At 43.3% G+C, this 22,658-nt stretch overlaps 1 protein-coding gene across 1 annotated transcript; it reads right to left on the reverse strand.

Annotated features, from left to right (window-relative positions):
* Positions 1–15,446: 15,446 nt before the first annotated feature.
* On the reverse strand, positions 15,447–20,636 carry TMEM200C (transmembrane protein 200C). The gene is made up of 2 exons (XM_013942763.2): positions 20,480–20,636; positions 15,447–17,823 (listed from the first exon to the last, which is right to left on the reverse strand). The coding sequence occupies exon 2, from the start codon at positions 17,791–17,793 to the stop codon at positions 16,141–16,143; it is 1,653 nt and encodes a 550-aa protein (XP_013798217.2). The 5' UTR covers positions 17,794–17,823; positions 20,480–20,636; the 3' UTR covers positions 15,447–16,140.
* Between the last annotated feature and the right edge of the window lie 2,022 nt (positions 20,637–22,658).

Below are 22,658 nucleotides of genomic sequence, written 5' to 3' on the forward strand. Positions count from 1 at the left end.
AAAAGCAAAAACCCACCAAACTGGAATTGTGCAAATGAAAGGGAAGGCCCTGCTTTTAATGAACCTGCTTTACCCTCTCTGCTCAACGTTGGGCTTCATGTCACATTTCTTGCATTGCAGGGCTTGGCAGAGCACTTATTTTTGTGTCACTCCACTGAAGGCTGTTGACTTCCAAAAGCCTGATCCCAAAGGGTCCTCTAAATACAGATGCAAGTGTAGTTATTCACAGCTTCACTGGTGCCTTCAAAATGCAGCTAAATTGCTCAGTACAAAAGGAAAAATTGAAATCTATTTGGATTTGAAGACTAATTTTGAAGAATAGTCAACGTATTGAAGTCTTGCTCTTTTCTCTGTATTAGCACAATCTGTATGATTTTTTTTTTCCAGAAATATTTGCCTTAAATATCATTAAGAAACACTGTTTCCTCAGTTGATTTCCTAATTCAGAAGAGGAGCAGTAGTTATTCATCTTATGAATTTAAGTGGATTCAATGGTCTAGGACAAAGTACACTTTACAGTAAGCCGTATTTGTTCTTATTGAAAATGTTAATTATCTTTTTATAGACAGATGGCACTGGAGTGTAGCAAATGTGTGGTGAACCTGTGCTTATATACACTTGGGTTTTCAATGCATACAGGTTCCAGTTTAAGTTTAATTCTGTTTTAGGAATATTGTGATGATTGTAGGAAAATTAATTTCACTTATCTTAGTATAGTACTCTTGTTTTGGTACATTAAGTTAAAATAAATAGTTGTGTTACTGCCATTTATCTTGACAATTTAGAACTGCTTAAAATGTCTACCAAATACAATATTCAGTGCTCTATTGTCTAATGACAAGTCAAAACAGGTTTTTACAATGTTGTTGAAGTCATCCAGTGTTTTCCAACATGTAAAAATATGCTATTATAAGCACTGAATTTCACTGGCACTCTGAGCTGTGGAGATCCAAGTTCTTGTTCACTGGTGTGTGTGTTTTCATTCAAGTTTAACTGAAATACATTTGATTACACACCTATGATGTTGGTAAGGCAAATGGGAGGCGGACCCTAAAATGAAAATACATACTGCTAAAGCAGTTGAATTGTCCTTTATGGCAACTGTGTGAAAACTACAGTGAAATCCAGGTCTAGAAGTGAGCTTGACTCATTCTTTCATCCATGGGCTTACTGTTCTTTCTGTATGATATTTCCTTTTAAGGCCTGTAACTTGCCTGTGGTTCCCCCCCACCCCCCTCTGAGAGATTTGCTTAATAGGTACTGGTAACTTATGCAGAAAATGAACACAATCTGCTAACTTGTTCTGAGTTTAGTTTAATGTAACTTGAGTTATTGAAATGGTGTAACTTTGGGGCAGGAGGGAACTTGTGCTAAGTATTACCTGCTGGCTGTGCCTTTTCTTTTGGTAAGAACTAAATGCTGAATTGCACTGCAACACTTGTTTTCAAAGTAAGCTGAGAAGAGGCTTTGACAACAGCCTCTCCCTGTTTTTTGGCTGGTTTTAATTGTATGTTAAACTGTCCTAATAAATAGGATGCAAAAGCCAAAGGAAGGAGTCTTCTGTAAATATGTTATTCTCACTACTCTGTTACTGGACAGCAGATGGGACTCTGCCATCTGAACAAATGGGGCAGTTCTTACTTCTTGTTTCTGGACTTAACATTTTGGTTAATGCAACTAAGTAAAATCCCAGTATCTGTAGGCTGAGGCACAATAAAGTAGAGACATCATCTTGGCTAGTCCAGCTGGCTGCTCTTTCCCCTAGTCCTCTGCTTTCTGCATACACAAAAAGGAGTAGAAACACCTGGCAACCTTTGCTGGTGCTGGCACAGAGCTGTTAGGGAGCAGCTTCGGGTTGGTGCCCTATGATTTCCAAGAGGTGGATGTCTTAGAGATGTCTGATTCTTTGAGTTGGAGCAGGCTGAGTTTTAGGGGTGACCAGCAATCTGACCCTCTCCCTGTGTTTCTCTCATTTTGATGTGTGTGTATTCAGCTGTCATCAGTTAAGGGTTTCCACCTTGGTGAATACCATATGATGATAGCACTGTTGTTTCTCTACTACTGCAGATGGGCCTAATCTCTCAAATCAGTGTGTGTGTGTACGTAGAAATTACTAAAACTTGTTCCTCCTACTAACCTGTGTGTTTTTGGTTTTTTTCTCCCTCACACCCCATGAGACAAACTTCTAACTTTGTCTTTGAAGCAATTTCTTGCACCATCCCATTCTCATGCTGCTGCCCTGAACCTCAGTCGAAGGGAAACAGTCACTTATCCAAGAGTGTGGCTTGCTTATGGTGCTCTGGAGCACTGCTGAAATGGTTTAGACCGAAACTGAGGGTCTTTCTCTGTTGGGAAGTTGGCTACTTCTTCCTCACCACATTATCATGAAACTGAAAGACAGGCCAGAATGACACTGTATTTGACAAATGCCCCATTTTTCAAACATTCCTTTGGGAGTATTTGAGCTTGATCTGGTTAAATACTCTGTGGGAGTGGCCATTCGGAAGCATAGCCAGGAAGGCACATATCTGTCTTTACTGATGGGAAATCCTAGGCAACGTATTGCATTGTACAGTTTCTCTCCCCAAACCACTCTCAGATTGGCTGAAATCCAGGTGCTGTGGAGGATTAACACCTCTGAAGCTGGCTTCCTGCTATGGATTTCAGTCGCTGACCTGTGCAACAGAAACATGGAGCAAGCCCTTATAAGGAGACTCTCAAAAGCCTGTGTATTTATTTCACAGAATGCTTTTCACACTCGCAGGAGAGAACTGAAGTGCTTTCTAAAAACAAGATATTTTAAGTATTGAATATCCTCCCAGAGCTTTTTTCCTTCCTATCTTGAAGATTGGCTTTAATCTTCTAATAATCAAAAAACTGCTTATTATCTTCTAGAGCCAACTGAAGATATATTCAGACAGCTGCTTTCAGAATCATTTATTTAAAATGATTCTTTCCATGTTTCAAGGTATGAGATTTCAGGGTTTCTCATCTTAAATTCCAGTACTTGGGTCAGAGGTGGAAAGACAAATCTTGAGGTTTTTCAAACTGGAAATATTACTTAAGTATTTCTATCTTCAAAAATAAAAAGGCTAGCAAACTGTTGCCTGGCTGTTTGCTAGCCTTTCAGTTTTTTAAATTATTTTTTATTTTTTTAAATATAAAGACGACAGAAGATCACCTGCATGTGAAAGTAGTTTATAAACCTCTTTGAGAAATCAGGCATTTGTTATATGTTGGTAGGTGCCTGATTCATGTTTCCTGTGCTGTTGAATAAGAATAAAATACTATTTAAACCATGGAAATTTGTTAGGAAAATGTGATTACACCAATTTTAATATACAAGGTGTAAAAGTTTATCGAAACTGTTTGACTCAACTCTTCTCAACTCACAGAAGTTGATCAACTGTTTCTGTTGTAAGCAAACACTTAATTTTTGTCTAAACCACTTCAGCAGTGCTCCAGAGCACTGTAAGCAAGCCACACTCTTAGATAAATGACTGTTTCCCTTTGACTGAGGTTCAGGGTAGCAGCACGAGAATGGGACAGTGCAAGAAGTTGCTTCTGCTTGTACAAGAGTTGCTTCAAAGACAAAGTTTGAAGTTTGTCTCGGAGGGGGGGTGGTGGGAGGAAATCACAGGTTAGCAGTCAAAGATCTGGTGAGGGTTCTCTGGTAGAAGACTAAGCTTTAGATGCTGGTTGATTCATAAATATTTTTTAAGTTGATTTGAGGTTAAATTCTGTTCAGACTCCAATTGTGTCAGTGGTATTGATGACACTGAGGTCTTAGCTGCTGAGACCAAATCAAAAAAAAAAAAAAAAAAAACACCCACCCCAAACTCAATACCTTTCTGTATTGTAAAGGTTGTTTTTGATAATTGGCTGGAATTTGATTTGACTAAAGAAATTCACCTGACTAATGCAGAGATTCTTCTGTGCATGAAAAAGCAGATCCCTTAATACTTGTCTCCATTTACAGTATCTTGATCTGGGCATGCTGCTTCACAGAATTATTGTTTGTGTATACTTTCTTCTATGGACTTGATTCTTGAGCCATATCCTGGGCTGTGCTGCCTCCTTGCATTTGCTGGCCCATGGACAAGGCAGCCTGAGCAGGGACCCCAGCCATGCTGTTCCAGGAGGCTCTACAGCACTCCCAGAAGCAGTCCTCTGTCAAGTCTAACTTTGCGGAAGATATCTTTTTGCCCTTGACAGGCTTTACTGAAAACTTCCCAAACAGATTCCAAGGTTTGTGACTGAAACAACTCTATGTAGTAATTCTATATGTAAAGTGGCCAGACATGAGTCAAATATTATTTGAAGTCAAAAACAAAAAAAACCCAACCAATTTTGGCCTGAATGTCTGTAAGCCTTTATGTACTTTTATGGGAGCATTTTCAAAGTAGTAAAAAATATATATATACACACACATATATATATATGTGTGTGTGTGTATGTATATATATATATATATAGCAGGACTGATAACCTTGCCCGTCAAAACCCAATCAAATCTTAATTCTTGAGCTTGGCTTGAAAAGTGATATCTTTAAGATATGCTTGAGGAAATTTTTATTTCCCTTCCAGACTGCATCTTTAGCATGTGTGGGTTTTAAGCCACCTTTTGCAGTCACAAGAGAAGCTTAGAATGCATAAAAGATGATATGCATGCCTACCTCATAACTTCAAGAGCTTAAGCTTTGAGGGAAACCTTTCATCTGACAAAAGCTGGAAACCTTGGTGGCAGTTAGTGTGTGTGTGTGCATATATATATATATATATATAGTTAAAATATTTCTCTCCTCCTCCCACCACCCATTTCTTTGTATTCACTAAGAGCAAAACCTGAGAGTCTAGCATTCAGTGTGCCTGCATGGTTTATTTTCTGGCTTGTACATCTCTGCACCACCACCCATCTTGCAGAGTGCAGGGCTTGCAGTGACACTGCTGCCCCTTTTTTTTTTTTTTTTTTTTTAGCGCAGATAGAGGTGCTTGTGAAATGAATGCTTCAAATCAGATCTCCCCAGCTCCTTTATCAGGGGATTATGCCTGAATCTGGCTAACTCTTTCCCCAAAGCATCTTTTAGAATAAAGCCCTTCTATTCTCTATATCTATCTATAGACCTCTCTCTCTCTCTCTATATATATATATATATATTTAGCTACAATTTCCAGGGTCTTCTCATTTCCTTTGCTATACTATTCTCTCTGCCTGGGGTAAATGTAGTTCAGTCATACCTATGCCTGATCAAAATGCTGCTGCAAAAAGTTTCCACCCTATGACTTTACCCTGTTTGCTCATGTGTGTGCATTGTTTTGAATGCCTGCCCAAACACAAGTTATTCATCTACCTCCTCCAAGACTCTTTAGACTGCTCTTCCTAGTTCATTATCTGTTAGCTCCCACTCTGATGTCAGTTTTTCTTTCTTAGATTTTTTTTTTTCCCCTCTTCAGGGAAAAAAAGTACACTCAATTTTCTCCTTCTGAGGCCAGGAGAAAGTCTGTGTAGGGTCTTCAGGGCTTCTTTATTACCCTCCTGCTACATCTTCCTGCAGTGCTACTCTTTTCTGTTGCAGTTTTTCCTTGTTACTCCTATTTTATTCTCCCTCCCCTCCATTTATCCGATTTGACACAAATTCCCACATTTCTGCTCCTTCCCGGACACTTTTGTATCTGACTATGCTTCCCAGCTCCTATTCCTCTTCTCCCTTTGTGTCCAGGTAGTGAATATTCTGCAGCAAGGACAATGCTTACTGCACCATGCTGTCTTTATCCCTGGGATGCTTTCCTGCTGCCAGAAACAGCCTGGGAGCGCAGGGGAGGATCCCCTGAATCACCCCTTACAGCTAGTGAGGGTTTTGGCCTGAGTCCACCTCTTATAAGCTCATTTTGCTCTGGCTTGTACAGCCCCTGTTGCAATGGGGGTGCTGATCCATGACAAGGTCTCTGAGCTGCTGTAATGCTACTATGAATAACTGAATGATGTGTTTACTGCAGACTTACTGTGAATGGAAAGAAGAGCCAGAACAAAATGGGGTTGTGGCAAATGTGCTGCTAAGCATGCATCAGGGCCTTGCAGAGCAGCACTTTAAAAAAGTCTCTGCAAAGGGCGATGTAGGATCAGATAAAAAGTGCATGAGCTCTCCCTATAGTTTTCAACTTACGCAGATTACACAGAGACGCAGCAGCAAAATGCAGGATTCAGTGCCCTGTGCTGTCCTGTCTCAGGTTGGCTCTGATCTCAGACACATGGTAAATATAATGGCCAATAATAATCTGGTAGGTGCCATGGAGGTGGGGAAGGAGGTGGTTCTGCCATGTTCCCACTCCTGAGGGCTGGACTCCACTGCAGGTGAGCTGCTGCCGCCAATATCTGAGCTCCTCATTTAAAAACAATTTATATTCTCCAGGCGGCAGTTGTAGGAAATACTCCATGGGTCTCTGAAGGGGCAATGCACTTTCAGGAAGGACTGATGCACAAGCCACCATAGTGGCACGAAGGATCTCGCTGCCATGGGATTTGCTCCTGCCTTTGCTCAGGTTCTTACCATGTGCCCAACATATGATGGGGGTCTGTGGGGATAGCCTTGGGTCTGGGGAGAGAGCTCTGCTCTACTGCTTTCGTGGTCTCTGTATCAGCTCTTTAGCTCTGCCTAGAGTGACTGGGGTTTTTTCTTCCTTGCAACTTTTGGTAGGTTTAGTCTACTCTCCCATCTCTTTCATACAGCTATAATTACCACACTTATGCCTTTAAATCACTGCTATGATGAGATCAGCTATTTCCCCATTACCTTCTCTATCTAGGACACCTGTTTTACCCTGAGTGCATATGTTACTCCATGTGTTGCACCAGAATTTCAGTTTTCAGCATTTGGCTCAGTTCTTAGAGCTATACAGAAGTAGTGTATTTTACTTGTGCATAAACATGATGATTTATATATGCTGTGTCTATGCAACATGCAGTTTTGAGCACATGTAATGTAATTGCTTACACTCTGTACCATAACAGAATTATTCATTTAAACAAAGGCTGATTAGGTTGTAGCCTGTGCCAGGCAAGAAAGGTAGCCAAATAATTTGAAGAATTCTCTCTGACAGATCAAGATGAAGACCATCTTTCACCTAAGATGAAGAAAACACTGCATGAACATTGCTGTTTGAGTCCTGCAGACTGAATACTTTCTATGTTCATCAGATGTAAACATTTTAAACCAGGGCTGCATGCTGAATACTTTGCCCATTTACTATGTATAGTATGCATCTATTTTATGCAGTAGGAAAGAAAGCAAAAAACAGTAAGAACGCCAGTGTTGTGGTATGGAGCGCTTATCAGCATGTGTTTGAAATGGGTGTATTAATCTTCGATGCTACCCATAACTGCGTTATGCAGGACACCAGAAACTTCCACTGACAAAACCTCCCAGCCTCCCACACTGCCAGGTATAATTCATTCTCTGTGATACAGAAGAAATGTTTCAGGAATATCCAAAGGCATTTACTGGGGCTCTTTATTTTCCTTGCAACTTATAAACATTCCTGCTGAGAGGAATCCACAGCTTATTTTAAAATAATTTGAATAACTTGTGCCTTAACTTTCTAATGTTTTGACATCTCAAATCTGTTGAAGTATTCTGGGGGTTTCTGAACTCTGGTGGGGTGAAAATTCCATTTTTAGGTCAATAAGAAGCTGAATTTTAAAATGATGTTTCTAAGAATCTGTTGTTGATCTAAATCTGATTCTTGTCTCCTACCTAGGAATCTAGGCTGGGATTTAACAAAATGCTTGTGTTCCCTGTCATAGTTGGGTTTGCTGAAAAAGATAGTGCTATCATTTTCCTGGTGGCAGAATTGCCTAAGTATACTTGGCTAACTTACCAGTAAGACTTATCTACAACTGTAAAAGAAAACAAGATATTCTACTGAACATTTTGGATACTTACCTAATATTAGCTTGCCAGAAAACATTGCTGTTGAGAAATCTGTTGCCCATATGAGAATTAATTCAACCTGCTGGTGAATCATGAGGTAGCATAAAATGTTTATTTGAACAGAGGAGTAGACCAATTTGATGTTGAAATGAAAAATATAGTAAATACTATTATAATGTTGCTTTACAAAAGTAATTAGATTGAATGTATCAGCCTCCTATGACTTCAGGCCTCTTAGCGCCTTTGGATGCAGGAGGCAAATGCAGCTAAACGCAAACGTGCGCACTGAGCCAGAAGGAAACACCTGTTGCAGGTGATGGGGCATTGAGGAAGCACAGCTCCTCAAGGAAAGGAAAGTTGTGTGGAAAGTGAGCCATTTGGATCCTTCACTTATTCGTTGCACAAATTCTCCCATTAGATAGAAAGTAAGCCTTTTATTCCCCTGTTTTGCTTTGCCTGAGGTAGCACTGGCACAGCTGGGCTGAGAGCTCTTGCTGAGGCTAGGAGGAGATTCTGCAGAGTTAGTGCCAGCTACACCACTGTGAGCGCTGCTGAGAGCTGCTGGAGCAGCTTTGTGGTTCCACTTTGTCCACATCTGACAACTCAAAACTGCAAGGACAAGCGAGATAGCAACTTCAGCAACTGACTTCCAAATTGGTGCTAGCTAGAAGTTGCTGATCTTCCCTCTCCTGTAGTGCAGGATCTGATCTCCTATGCAGATCATCAGTGCAGAGCTCACCTATGACAAGTGTGGACTCACCAGAGGGCTGCTGAGACTCAACAATACTACAGCACCAGGAGCTCCTTGATTCAAGAACTGTGCTATGGCTTTTTAATTCAGGTTTTCAACCCTGCATGCTAGAGCAGAAGCAGTAGATCCTTGCAGAGAACATTGCTAGGAAAGTGTCCTCACCTTTCCTGATGAATAGTCCAGAACAATTTCTAAAAAAAGTGGAATTGCTTCATTAAGGTGATGATGCACCAAAACTCTAGTTTAAGGGTCTAAAAGAGATCTTCCTTTCAGGGCTTGTTGGTATTTCCGTCTGATCGGAAGCTGAGAGATGCAGCCTCAGCACCTGTCCTTGTTTCAGTGCTGCTGCTCCAGGTACTGGAAAAGTTGCAAAGACAGGCACAGGGACAAGAACTGTCCTGCTGCATTTTCAAGCACCAAAGCAATTTGCAGTGTTAATTAAGTTTGCAGTGCCATCCGGCAGATCTAAGTTTCCAAAATCTGAAAAGCTGCTACTATCATCACCTTTTGCTGTGTTACCACAGCAGACTAATAATCAGTGTCAGACTTTCCCTATCCCCATTTTAAGTTCCTCACTTAAAACAAAAATGGCGTTAGTTCTCCAGTATTGCTTGGGTCCTTTTTCATTAAATATTCCATAACAATGCCTTAAGTCTTATGCTTTCATGAAGTTATTTCATGTAACATTCTGTGCAATGAGTCTGAAATAAAGCGAAATAGCTTAGCACTTCAGTGTCTTGTCTGCAGAGAAAGGTTATGATAAAAGATGAGGGATGAGTCTGCTGTTTGAGGAAAGGGATTCAGTGCTCTCTTCTATAGCAGGCTACTTGCATGGTTTGGAAAAGTCACTTAGAGGTAGATATTTGCATGCTGCTACTTATATCCTTCTTCCTTAAAAAAAAAAAAAAAAAAAAAACCCGGCTGTTGAACCTTTGTGGCTATTTCTTCATGTCTTGTTTTTACAGAGGAAGATTATAGCTCTCTGTTCCTGAGGCATGTTAGAAAGAAATATGTTAAGGACTGCAAGGTGATCTGATAGTATTTTAATAGGGACTCTATAAGCATTTGAAATAGGTTCTAAGCCCCAAGACCAAATTGCATTTCTTTAAAATTCATTTCCGTTGTAAAGTCAGAAAAGTTAAAAAAAAACAAACAAAAAAAAAAAAACCACCACTTGCTCTCTCCCTCAGACTTAAAGTACACTTCAAGAATGAGGAATGAAGGCTATTTTATGGTGTTACAAAAGTATTATATTAGCTCACAGGGAGTTTATCCTGATGTAGCTGCCTCTAGTGACTTTCACATGGCATGTGTTGGAAACACTGGTTTGCCAGGACTCTTGAGGGCCTCAGCAGGCAGCCCTTACGAACCCCAGCAACAGGCTTCTGTGCTGCTCCGAGGTGTGAAGCCAGCCGTGCTACCCTATAGTTACTGAGCTGCCTCCACTTGCAAAGTCATTACTAGCTCTAATTCTTACCACAAATTTTGGTCATGTTACAGAGTGCTGCGCCTTTAAAAATGGCTGACTTAGTTTGTATCAGCTTGGAAACTGTGCACAAAATGGGAGCTTTACAGCTTGGCCCCAGTCTGCTTCTGGACAGGTCAGGGAGGACGTGTCAGCAATGTGCCAAATCTTACAGTGGCAATGAACAAACAACAATCCTAGTTTATGTGATGGCTGCTGCCTTAGAGACTCTGAAGCCGAAGGCCTACCTGAGTGAAAAAGGATGCTCTACTGTGTCCGATGAGAGAGTATTGGCTGCAGAATTTAGGGCTATAACTTTTGTAGTTAGGCACAAAATACCAAAGCATAGTATACGCCACAGTTATGTATATACTTATTTTAGTAAATGATTTACCTAGGATCTAACCTTTTTCAAGCACATAATCTATTGATTTTTATCTGTCATAGACAGGGAATTTAGATGACAGACAAAAATCAGTAGATTCTGTGCTTGAAAAAGTTAGATCCTAGGCAAATCATTTACTGTACCTGGTGGTCTCTTAAACTTGACTTTTTAAAATTTCTTCCTTGGTACCTAAAACATGAGGAATTTTTGGCAAATACTGACTTGGAATCCAGGTAGGTGCAGTGATATGCAGACTTAATCGACTTGAGAAGTACATAAGATGCCACAGCAGTCAACATAATTCAAATAGTATGGAAAGAGATGTCCAATCCCTCAAGTAATGCTTGATGACCAGTCCACTAGCATGAAGGTATTGAGTTAACACCTGTTTAGTTTGCATCTTTTTTGATGCTTGCTTTTCTGTAGCTATTTCATCAAACAAGCTTTCTGTCTTGTTGCAAAATAATTTAAAAAGAATAACTACAAAAAGAAAAAAAAAAGTGTTCTGTGGCTCCTGTGAGCCACTGTCTTTTTTTAATTAAAATGTCACTAAAATAGAAGACCATGCAATGGATCAAGAGAGACCACGTTCCTCCAGCTCCTGAATTATCCTATGATCCAGTCAGATCCTTTCTAATAATCTTGCTCCCCCATCCACACTTTGGTGCCACTCCACCTGACCATTTCTGCCTCTCTTGGTCCTCCAGGGTTAACCTTCATCTCTGCTCTTACACTGAAAGCTAAATGGCAGAAGATATTTTCTAATGCACTTGGATACTTCTGTTTCAGAGATTTAAAAACTGGCAAATAGCAAGTTTGGCTTCTGAGGAAAAATAAATAATAGTATACTCTTCTACTGCCAATTTTTTCCTGTGGCAGTGAGACCCTACCTATCCTCTCAGATTGTGCCTGCACATGCTGTGCATCTTGCTCACTGCTTGTGGGCCCAAACTGAATCTTTGACTCATCCTTGGTAGAGAAAAATAATAATTAAACAGACTAGATAAAGCATTCCATTATTGCCTTTGACAGTCTTGAAGAAGTGAGAAAGGAAAGTGGCTTTTTCTGAGGGAAGTTTGATGTACTTGTTTTAGAAAAGAAAAAGGCATTATCTATATATTTTAAGATTTTAGTTGTCAGCTACCCACTGTGAACTTGTATTTTGTGTGTTGTTTGTGTAGAGAGGTCTGATTTCTATTTTGGTTATGCCCAGAAATTGGGTGTTACTTTCTTTTCTTTTTCTCTTTCTCTCTTTTCATGTGGAGAGAAAAATTTGAGGGACTGAAACATGTTATTGAGGAAAGCATTAATTGGTGGTCTATTTAGAATATGAGTAATCTTTGTTTTAGTTTCTCACTATAAGTACAGTTTTGTTTTATTGTATCCATATGAATATATTCTTATTTAGAAGGAAAAACTGTTCAATTCTGTCAAAAGCTATTCCTCATATTGAAATCCAATAACCAGTGATATTGTGCCATCTTCATTATTTTTTAATAAAAATTCTTGTTTAATTGAAGTCTTGTTGCTTCTATTGTGTAAATCTTGAAATCACATTGGCTATTATGGAAACACATAGTCTAGAGCAGACTGCAGACTTACTTACAAGTATGTTAACAGTTATCTAATTAGATGTTTGTACATGAGGTATTATTCACTATTGGACAATGTGATTTCTTGAAAAGGTTGTTAAAAAATGTATCTAAATAACATGGTATAATAAAGTTGGGCTTTTGTCTTTTGTAATAGAACAGTTGATATGTCATCAGTTGAGCACAAAGGTTAGAGTCCTCCCCAGGACCTGCACTTACTTTTCTTTTTATGTGCAGTTTACAAGGATACAAAGTTTACATCAATGTTGTTTTCCCCTCTTTCTCTCTATCCTCTCCCTTGCTGCTGCTGCTGCTGCTGCCCCTTTTTTGCCATCAGCTGAGGTCTGTCAGCTGAGTTGCTTCTTTGAGAGTTCAATAAATCAGTTCAGCCAAGTGAGCCAGGTTAACTTAAGGATTTTAAATACTAGGTCTTTGCTAACCAGTGAAAACTGAGCAAGAACTGGGTTACAGCGTGAGCATCTCCTCTGGCATCCTGAGGGTTTGGTAACAAACAGCAGCTCAACTGAAGTACAATTAGGGCATTTGCCTAGGTCCTCACGCTAGTCCAAGAAGCATCTATAGGCACAACAAACAGCTGCAGCCCTGTACCTAGTCATCAAAATATTCTGAGACTTCAGGCTGAAATCTACTCTTCCTCTGGAAATTTTATATATATAGCATAGCACTTCTATGCTAAAAAAAAATAAATCAGCCAAAAACATTTCTGGAACAAAAGTTCTGGAGCAAGAATTTATGCCTAGATACTAGCTTAACGTATCTTCAGGGGTATCATTTCTTCAACAGAGTGACTAATGAGTCCATCTCGTTAAGTATTTTGTGTGCTAGCGCACCTCTTTCTGCAACACTGAGGCAGGCAGATACTGTTAGACAGAGGCAGCTTTTCAGCTCTTGACAAGGACTGTGCAGGAAATTGGCTGCAGGATACTGGGGAGGGAGGTTGAAAGTCAGATATTAGGAGAAAATGTGTAAGCAGAGCAGAATGAGCACACTATAGCCACGAGGCAGCCTAGCATGCCTAAGCAGTCAAGGCCAACTGGGAGAGAATCAAGAAGAGGTCAATGCACTAAACCAAACACTTATATTCCTGACTGAAACCACCATGAAAGCTTTGGTTCCTTATCGATCACTGTGTTTCTCTCCAACGGTACAGTGAACATATACAGGTATCAGGAAAGCTTCAATTCCTTACCAGCCACTGTGTTTCTCCCCAGGGGTACCATGAACATTCACAGGAGACACCTGATGCACAAGGACTGGATTTCTCACCCATTTTCCAACAGCGTGTTAAAATAACATGCTCATCTTGAATTTTTGAAGAAAATTTTCAGACCTCAAATTCATCACATAAATTGTCCAACAAATGCTTTTAATAAATAAATTTGAAAAAATAATGAGAGATTTTTTTGGGTAACTTGCAAACAGAGAGAGAAGGCTTTCTCTGTTTAGTAAGTTATATGTTACAAATGATCTCTAGCTTGTGTTAAAAAAATCTAGCTTGACTGATGAATGTTCATGTTTCACACTGCTTTTTGACAAAACAGGAAAAGGCTATAATTTTAGCTATTAAAAATAATTTTCAATGTAATTCTGTTAGTCAGAAAGCTTTGCAGAAAACTGTCTCAAGAGTTACTAGCCTGCTTTCTTTTAAATTAATCTAAGGAATACCCAAAGGGATTTTTGCAGAGCAAACTGTAGATTCAGGTGACTAAGAAAATATTTAGTGACCACAAATATGAAAAAAATGCATTTGTTTCCTCTCAGAATAAAATAAAAAGCAGTCATGCTTCACGATGACCCCATTATCCAATAACTGCCCCCTTCCTCCCCTCTCCCCATGACTAGCTTCTTTCCCTGCACCTCTGTGAGGAGTTTTCACATGGAAATAACAACTAGGGAGCCTTCACCTGTGTAAATAACTAGCATTTCTGTCAGCATCAGGTAATGCTGTTCAGATGCCTTTCATAAATCTTGCTAGAAATCACAGGAAAGGCACAGAACAGAAGTTTAGGCCCATTGCTGACTTGGAACTGAAATGATAGAATTGTGCTAATGTCAGTTCCAGCTGAACTGCCTTCTTGCAGTACAGGGCCAGCCACTTTATATAGGGCCTAATCAATCCTGTTCCAGTCCAGGCAGTTTTAAAGCATATTTTTTGCCAGCTGTGTGCTAGCAGCTTGATAGGAACAATGCCATAATGATGTTCATACCGTCATTTTACTAGTTGCTACTGACAGGAGAAAAGATGTTGCCATCTGAATCTCCCCACTGCTCAACAGAACAAGCACTTTCTGCTTTCCTAGTTTTAGAATTCTGACATGGCAAATTACTTGTTTGGTTTTTTTATATTAGTCTTATTTAATATAGGATTTTGCTGGATTACTTTTTGCAATTACATTTAGTGATAGTTATACTCATTATTGCAATGCACTGTAATATAAGCAACAAGTTAAACACATAACTAAACATTTTAAAACATGAAGCCATAATGAAAACTTTAACTGCAAAAGAAAGCCTACAGACCGCCTACATGTTATATTTGTTTAATGTCAAATTCTCTTTACGTAGTAGTGGAATGCCACATCCGTATTTAAAATTTGAATTATTGACAACATTTTCTGAGCATTTAAAGCCACCCCTTTTGGAAAAGTAAAAGAATGTGTGTTGTGTTGGAGGCATGAAAATGAAACAACCGACCAATTTAGCAAAAATCCGACTAGAGAATACACAGTCTCCAGCCTTCAGGAAGCTTGCTGCTTCTCTCACTCAGGAAGAAATCCTCACCATACTAAAGTCAGTGAGAAACTTCCACTGACTTCAATGGGGCAGCTCTTAAGAGATTGGCAGGACTATCATTATGCTTTAAAATTAAGCTTACACACACGCATTCACAAAATAGGACTCTTAACTGCAGAAAGGCTTAAAGCAACTGTTGTAAGGGAGGTGAGAGATCCAGAAAGAATATGCTACAGTTTGAGATTAATGTTTCTCAAGAAAAATCTAATTTTAATAGAAGGTGATACCTTCATAAACTTTTTTCCTTAGAATGTCAAAATCTCAGATTTTTCAGCTGTCACAAAGCACTGTTAGAAATAGAGACAGAATCTGCTGATTCAATTAAAGTGCAGTTTCTCAGAGACTGAACCAGTATTTGTTTTGAAATTACTCCTAAATGATTATTATCCACTCAAAAGCATAAGTAAACCTTTGACTTTGTAGCATCTCTTTAATCTTTCACAGTATAAAAACAAAAGTTTTTGATATCTGTAATTACTTAACAAATCAAAGGACTATTTTTGGGTGGCAGTTCTGTTTGTAATTTTTTTATTAAAAAAATCTGTTACTGCTATTAGTCAATACATATGTAATAATACTTAATAAAGTATCATGTAGTAGCAGGTATTTTGGATTCAGGAATGTTATGGTTTTAACTAAATTATCAGAGCTCTGTTCAGCTCCAGTCTCTTCTAAATTGTCATTTTTCCAGAATTTAAACAAACTCATTCTTTGTCAAGGTACGTCATCCTTAAGGCCTTGCAAACTTTTTAGAGTAATTGAACCAAAACAAAGAGAGAGCTCAGCTTTCCTGAACTGAAGACCACATTGCTCTGGAGCTTAAAAAGGTGCCTGTGTTTTTCAAGCAGTTAGTGGCATATCAGCAAGAAAGAAATTAGAGGAGAGAAGGGGCACTTGGAAATCAAAACAGTAAAGTGCACAATTATACTGTCCAAAATTGTATTAAACTCATCTGAAGAACTTACTTGACGGTGGATATTTAATACAATTTGGCTTGCATGGAACATACAATCATGATTGGACTGAAAGGATTTTCTTTTTTCCTCCTGAAGTCATCTACAGGATTTATTGAATTCAATTTTTAAGGATAACATACTGCAGCTCTTTGGATATTGATTGGTTTCCTAAGCCCACAAGAAGACAGAGAAGGGGCAGAGGGAAGGTGTGGAGGGCTGCAAGGTGTCCTCAAGCCTTCTCTGTTTTGTTTAGATGCCAGTGCTCTCCAGTTCCCCATCCTCCAGTTCTAATGCAGTGTGCGACCTAGAAATCATACAGAGTTTCTCTTTATTTGTGTACTGTCTTTGAGTTTGCTGAGGTTGCTCCCCTGTTTGTTCTTTGCTGGTAGCCTTGAGGGGGTTGGTCTTCTCAACTAGTTCCTCCTCACGGTCTTGGATTTTACCGGCAGGGGTGTCGGCAACTGACTCCAAGGAGGTGCCTGCCTCCTCCAGGTGGCTGTAGCCCTTATTGCTGCTACTGGAAGGCTCAGACTGGGAGCTCTGGGAGCCCATCCTGGTGATGGCAGGGGAGGTGGAGGGGGGCAATCCCCCCAGACCCAGAGATTTGGAGTAGCTAGAAGATGCCTTTACCAAAAGGCTGGAGTCTGGGCCCCCGCTGACAGATGGGGACTGAGGGGGCTCAGGAGAAAGAGGGCACCTGGTATCAGGCAAGCAGCTGGTGCTCTGCCGCCTTAGGACCAGCTTGTGCCTCCCTGCCCCACGGCCTCCGTCCACGTAGCTGCTGCTGAGGTCAGTCAGGCTCAGTTCAAATTCCCCCCGTGGGATCTCCCGTGCTCCTCGCTCACCAGAGGGCTTCCGCCAGCCTCCCCCTCCACCACCCTGCATCAAGGGCAGGAGGGTGAAGGCGCTCAGTGAGGAGCCCACGACAGAGCTGGCCGTGCTGCGCCTGCCCCAGCTCCCTGCTGGGCTGCAGGGCGGGCTGGTAAAGGGGTGGCCAGAAAGGGCAGCACGCTCACGGTAGATGCTGTACACAGCCTCAGCCAGGCTGGGTGGTTGCAGCGGGGTGCAGAAGGAGGAGCGCCGTGGTGAGGACGCCAGGTCAGGTGGGGAGAGGGAGACGCCCAGCCCTGGTTGCCAGGAGCTCTTTGCCAGCATGGCCGCAGCACCCAGGCCTTCGCTGCCAGGCATGAGCTCCAGGCCCCGGGCCTGCATGTAGTTGACAAAGCCGTTGAGAGGGGCTGAGGCCGGGGTGCCTCCATCCTTGGCCCGCAAGCTGTGGGCATCGATGACTGTGGAGTAGAGGTCACGCAGGTTGATGATCTTGGTCTTCTTGTCACGGTTCTCGTGCAGCACTGCATTGGCACAGATGAAGAGGAAGATACCGATGCCCATGATGAGGGGGCCCAGCACTTTCAGCTTGTCTGAGTGCAAGTAGCCTGAGAAGAGCCGGAAGAGGAAACCCACTGAGGCCTGGGGGGATGAGGAAGTGGGGGGGGACTGTGGGGACCCGTGGATGGTGGCAGTTGTGGAGGAGTTGGCTCTGGGGGGTATTTCTGGGTGGGACCCCGCTTGTGCCCCAGCTTGGCTCCGGGAGCGGTTCTTGGGGGCGCCCCCCTGCAGCACCAGGTGTCTGCCCCCACTGAAGCCGCCTTCTCTGTACGCCTGGCTGGGCTTAGGCCAGTAGCCCACCACAGCCAAGGCAATGCCCACTAGCAGCACCAGGATACCGCAGAGGGCGATGAGCCCCGAGAGGGAGCACAGCTTGAGCTTGCCCTTTACCACCACCACGTCGTTCTTGCGCTTCTTTTTGGCCTTGTGTTTGCGTTTGGGAACTTGGCTTTGGGGTCGCAAGGGGTCCTGTTTCCTAGCCGAGATCCTCAGGAGGCCTCCAGTGGCGATCATGGCTGGCTACCCAGGGCACCGCTCCAGCTCCTGCAGTGAGAAGAAAAGAGGGTGAGAACCAGGGGCAGCCCTGAAGCAGTACAAGAGGTGCCTGTTTCCTGTTCCCCCTTCAAACTCCTGCTAGCTAAAATCCTCAACAAGCATGTGTGCAAGTGGGGGGGGGGGGGTGACACCAACAGGCCGACCTCCCTCGCACATACAGCTCCTGTGTGTGTGAGTGTGGGAGAGAGAGAGAGAGAGAGAGAGAGAGAGAGAGAGAGAGAGAAAGAGAGAAAGAGACAGAGACACAGATTGAAAAGATAAACAATTAGGCAGCTCCAGGAAGAGAAGCAGTAGCAGGTCCCATCACAGTCTTAGCAAACAGCTAATTGAACTCTTTAGGCTCCAGGTAAATGATAGAGGGAGTGGTACCCACTGATGCAAACAAACAGAAAATGATCCCGCTGGTCTCGGAAGGTTGCAAGCACTCGGAAGCTTGCAAGGCACTAGGGGTGACAAGATGCTGACAGCTTCCCAACCCTTGAGCCCCATTCCCTGTTGGGGCCTGGGATTATGGTGCACAGGGACTGTGGTGTTAGTGATGTCACAGGAGCTGGATTTGAGGGGAGGAGGGAAATAAAAGCAGGAAGGCAGTATGCTTGATCTATAGATACCTTTCATTTTATTACACTACTTACATATTAGTGGGGGGATAGCAGGTTAAACATGTTATTTGCATTCTTTAAAAAAAAAGAAAAAAAAAGGAATGGGAAAAGGATTACTGTGAAAACCACAAGGGAAACATTTGAACACCCAGAGAGCAGTGCCTTGTGAAAGTTTCTTCAAAACCATTTCCTTTACATTTTTATCTGCAATATTTATAGAAATCCATCTTCTGCCTATGGTCTGGATACATCAGCTGGACAGCTGTCTGATTTGGAAACATGTGTAATGTTCAAGGTAACTGTTATGTAACATTAACAAATTCCCCCCGCCCCCAGAAATGGGAGACAGCGGCTGGTAGGTAGGTAAAAGATAGCATGTCAAATCTTATTAAGGAGGAAAGAACCCTTTTTGTCACCTGGAGAAATAGTAATGATTTCTTGTAGGGAAACTGACAGGGAACTAAACATTAAGCATTTATTGCTTTATTTTACTGGACCATCAGGAGTCATCTGTGTGTTTCAGTGATTTGGGCTACAAAAACGCACAATGTGGAAACAATTCCTGCATTGTTGCAATTCTTTTTGGAAGGTTTTCATTCTACTGAGCAGAGGTTTTCCCTCTTTCCCTCCCCACCTTCTCTTTTAAGTGTCTGATTTTTTATTTTTTTATTTTTTGAAGGACAGAAAGATGACAGCAATGAATGCAGTATGGTTCATAAAGTTCAATTCAGTGTATTGAGAGGCGATTAGGTAAGCATCTAAAGCAATCTTACCTCCCTTCCCCCATTTATCAGCTTTTACATCTCATTCCTTTTCTCCTCCCAGATTTGCCCCAGATGCAGCAATTCTGTGTCCCATTTGCTCTGTCTGTATTTTCCCCGTAAATGGACAGTATCATCACTGAGGACATTGTTTTAAGCATGCAATACCTTAGAAAGTAATTTAAACAAAGAGCAGAGACTCGCCTTCTCTTTCCTACTGGTGAACTATTTATTTGCCTTTTTTTAAAGCATTCTTTGGTGGTGTAGAAGTGTAATTATCGGGGCATGATTTGCTTTAATTGCCGGTTTGTTGATCTCATTCTTTCTACTGCCCCACTAGACAGGAACCTGTCTCCTCTAGGAGGGCAAAAACAGATGATAATCATCCCCGAAAAACCTTTGCTAATCAGTCTCACTTGGTACTTAGTTTTTCAATACAGGGAAAAGAGGGTAGCATGTGATGGAGGGTATGAAAAGACCACTGGCTGTTATTAGTGATTGTAATATAATAGAATAACCCAAGACTCAGGGAGACTTTTCAAGGCTACAGGCAGAAATCACATTTCGTATGAACTGAAGGCGATCTCCAGAAACCAACAACCCGATTTCGGCTCCTTAAATAAGCCCCGAGGATCGCTTTTGTGTTTCAACTAGGCGCTCAAAGATTATGTTAAGGTTACTTAGCGAGCATCAAATATAATTTTAACTCTAAGTCGGTCACTCGTTTCGACACACGAAGAGGGACCGATTTAACTCTTTCTCTCCCGGCCGTGAGCAGACGGAATTAATGCCCGTTTATCGGGTAGCGGCAAACAAGGCTTGCTGTGGCTTCGGCTACTTCGGGGAAGCCGAAGGACTCGGGCTGTGGGGAGGGGGCAAGAACACACGTTTTTGAAAGGATTTTAGTATCGGACCACGGGGCATTTGCCGGAGATGCTACTCGGGGCGGTTTCTAGCGGGCAGCTCCGCCGGGCGCCGCGGGGACAGGGCGGAAACGCGGTGCCCGTCGGGGGAGCCGGGCCGGGCCCGCCGCCGCCGTCCGGGCGGCTGCCAGCCGGGCCCGGGCGCCCCCGAAGCGGAGCTGCCCTGGCGGCTGCCAGCCGGGCCCGGGCGCCCCCGAAGCGGAGCTGCCCTGGCGGCCCCCCGCCGGCCGACTTCCCCGGGGCTGCCGCGCCTATAGGTCGCCCTGCAGGGATATCGGCCGGGGGGGGGAAGCCCACGGGCGAAACTACCGCTCAAAATGGCAGCGGTGCAGCCGAGGGGGGGAACACGCTCACTTACCGAGGAAGACCGGGGAGAAGTCGTCGCTGGAAGCGGCGAAGCCACCGCGGAGAAGAAACTTTCCGGCCCGAGCAGGCATCCCCGCACGGCGCCCGCCCCGCCGCCACCTCGCCGCTCCTCACGGCCCCGGGCGGGCGGGCGGCGGGGCTGGGCCGAGCGCCGGGCGCCCCCTCGGCCCCGCCGCCGCCGGCCGCCTCAGGGAGCTCCGCGGGAGCGCTGCCCCCTCGCCATGCCGCATCCTTCCCGCCGCGGGGCCGCCCCCCGGCAGCGCCCGCCCGCTCCCGCCGCGGCTGCCGGACCCGCCGGAGCCACTGCCTCTGCCGCCGCTGCGGGCGGTGCGCGGCTGCCGGCCGGACTCGGTGCCGTTGCTAGGAGACGGGAGCCGTGACACAGGGAAATTGCTGCAGGATGGCCGCGGCCGCCTCCCCCCGCCCCTCGTCAGAGGCCGCCCCCGCCCGCCGGCCGCCACCTGCGCACCTGCCGCGCGCCGCGCCCGCCGCGCCCGCCCCGCCCTCAGCCGCCGCGCCCCGCCCTCAACCGCCCCGCCCTCAGCCGCCGCTCCCCGCCCCGCCCTCAACCGCCGCGCCCCGCCCCGCCCTCAATCGCTTCGCCCTCCCGCCCGCCATGCTGTGCCGACCGCTCCTTTACTTTCCTACGGGCCTCATCAACGCGCTCTTTGGGGAGGTGGAAGAGAGGTGGCTCCTTCCCGTTTCTGCCCTTCAGCTACCTCCCGGGCGCTCTGAGAGATCAGGGCAATCCCATGCACAGCATGGGCATAACGAACAAGGTGGGGGCTCCATCCCTGCAGGTGCTTGTCCTCATCGTTTTCTTCGTGGTCCAACATGTGATGGGCCATCAGCAAGTTGTGGCATCCCTTCCCTTCCCTCCTGGCCATTAGCCCTTTGTGGACTGTTCTCTCCAATATGCTTACCTCTCTTGGGCTGTGCGAGATCCTGCCTCATCTGCCTGCCCTAATCCTCTCTGGGCTTTGCTGGGTCTCAGATTTAGGAGGTCAGCAATGGAGTGGAAGGGAGATGTCTCTCTGTTCCCTATCAATAATTTCTCAGTAACTTTATTGCTAGCTATCCGGCCTTTGTTTGCTAAATGCTTATCCAGAAGAAGAGAGAGAGCATGCTTCTCAAATGAAAATACACTGGTTTTGAAAAGGGAAATAGCAAATACAGTGAGATCAAGACTTTTTTTTTTTCCCAAGTTGCAGGAATGACTAGGAAGATAGCTAAGAAATAGATGAAAAGATGAAGAAAGTAATAAAGGAAGAAAGAAGAAAGTCACAGCTGAGATGTGAGTTTCAGCCTGACAATACTGACATTTTCAGTAGCGGCGAGGAAACAATATTTTTCTCTGAGCTTCTTTGTGAAAATTGTGATTAAACTGAAGCAATATTAAGCTATCATATGAGTGAGACATAATCTAGCATGCCCCATCACATAAATAAGAGAAATCTTATTTATAGTAAGAGACTACTGTTGATCACTTTAGTAGTGTCTTGCTAGAGGCCCATGAGCTCATGGTGGCAGGTGAAAACTGGTATCAGCAAATATGGAAAACTCCTCCTGCAGTTCAGTTTTGCTCCGAACATATGTTGCATGGTTTTCTAGGATGGATACACTGAACCTGCCTTTTTGTACCTGCCCTGGATTCCTGTCGAAGCTGAAATGTGATCTGGTCTGGGCTCAAATAGCTCTCTTCTACCTCTGCTTGACCAAGACTGTGCTTTGTGCAACTGGCAGCCAGAAACTGAGGGGAAATAAAGGGAATATTTATGGTGTCAAACTGGGGTTTTAAAAATAAAGGACAGGGTGAAAAAATCATAGGAGACATTGTGAATATTCAGTTTTCTTCCAGACTGTGCTATTACATGTTTTTGACCCCAACTATAAATGCCTGGTTTGGGAACAAACAAGTCCTAAAGCAGCACATGTGCATTTTAATCTCAGTTGCAGTTTGTCTCAACAAAATCTCTTGAGGCATGTTTCCTTTAGTACATATATAACTTTTTCATATGCAACAGGCTTGAAATTCAAGATTTATTATTTAAGAACTCCTTTTAAAAGCGTGCTTTGAATGCTGTCATCAAACCCGAGTCTTCTGACGTTCAGTAATTTGCTTTGTGTTCAGCCCAGACAATCAGAGAAAACCAAACATATCACATCTGTTT

The sequence above is a fragment of the Apteryx mantelli genome, chromosome 2, assembly GCF_036417845.1.
Source record: "Apteryx mantelli isolate bAptMan1 chromosome 2, bAptMan1.hap1, whole genome shotgun sequence".
In the NCBI taxonomy this organism is placed as follows: Eukaryota; Metazoa; Chordata; class Aves; order Apterygiformes; family Apterygidae; genus Apteryx; species Apteryx mantelli.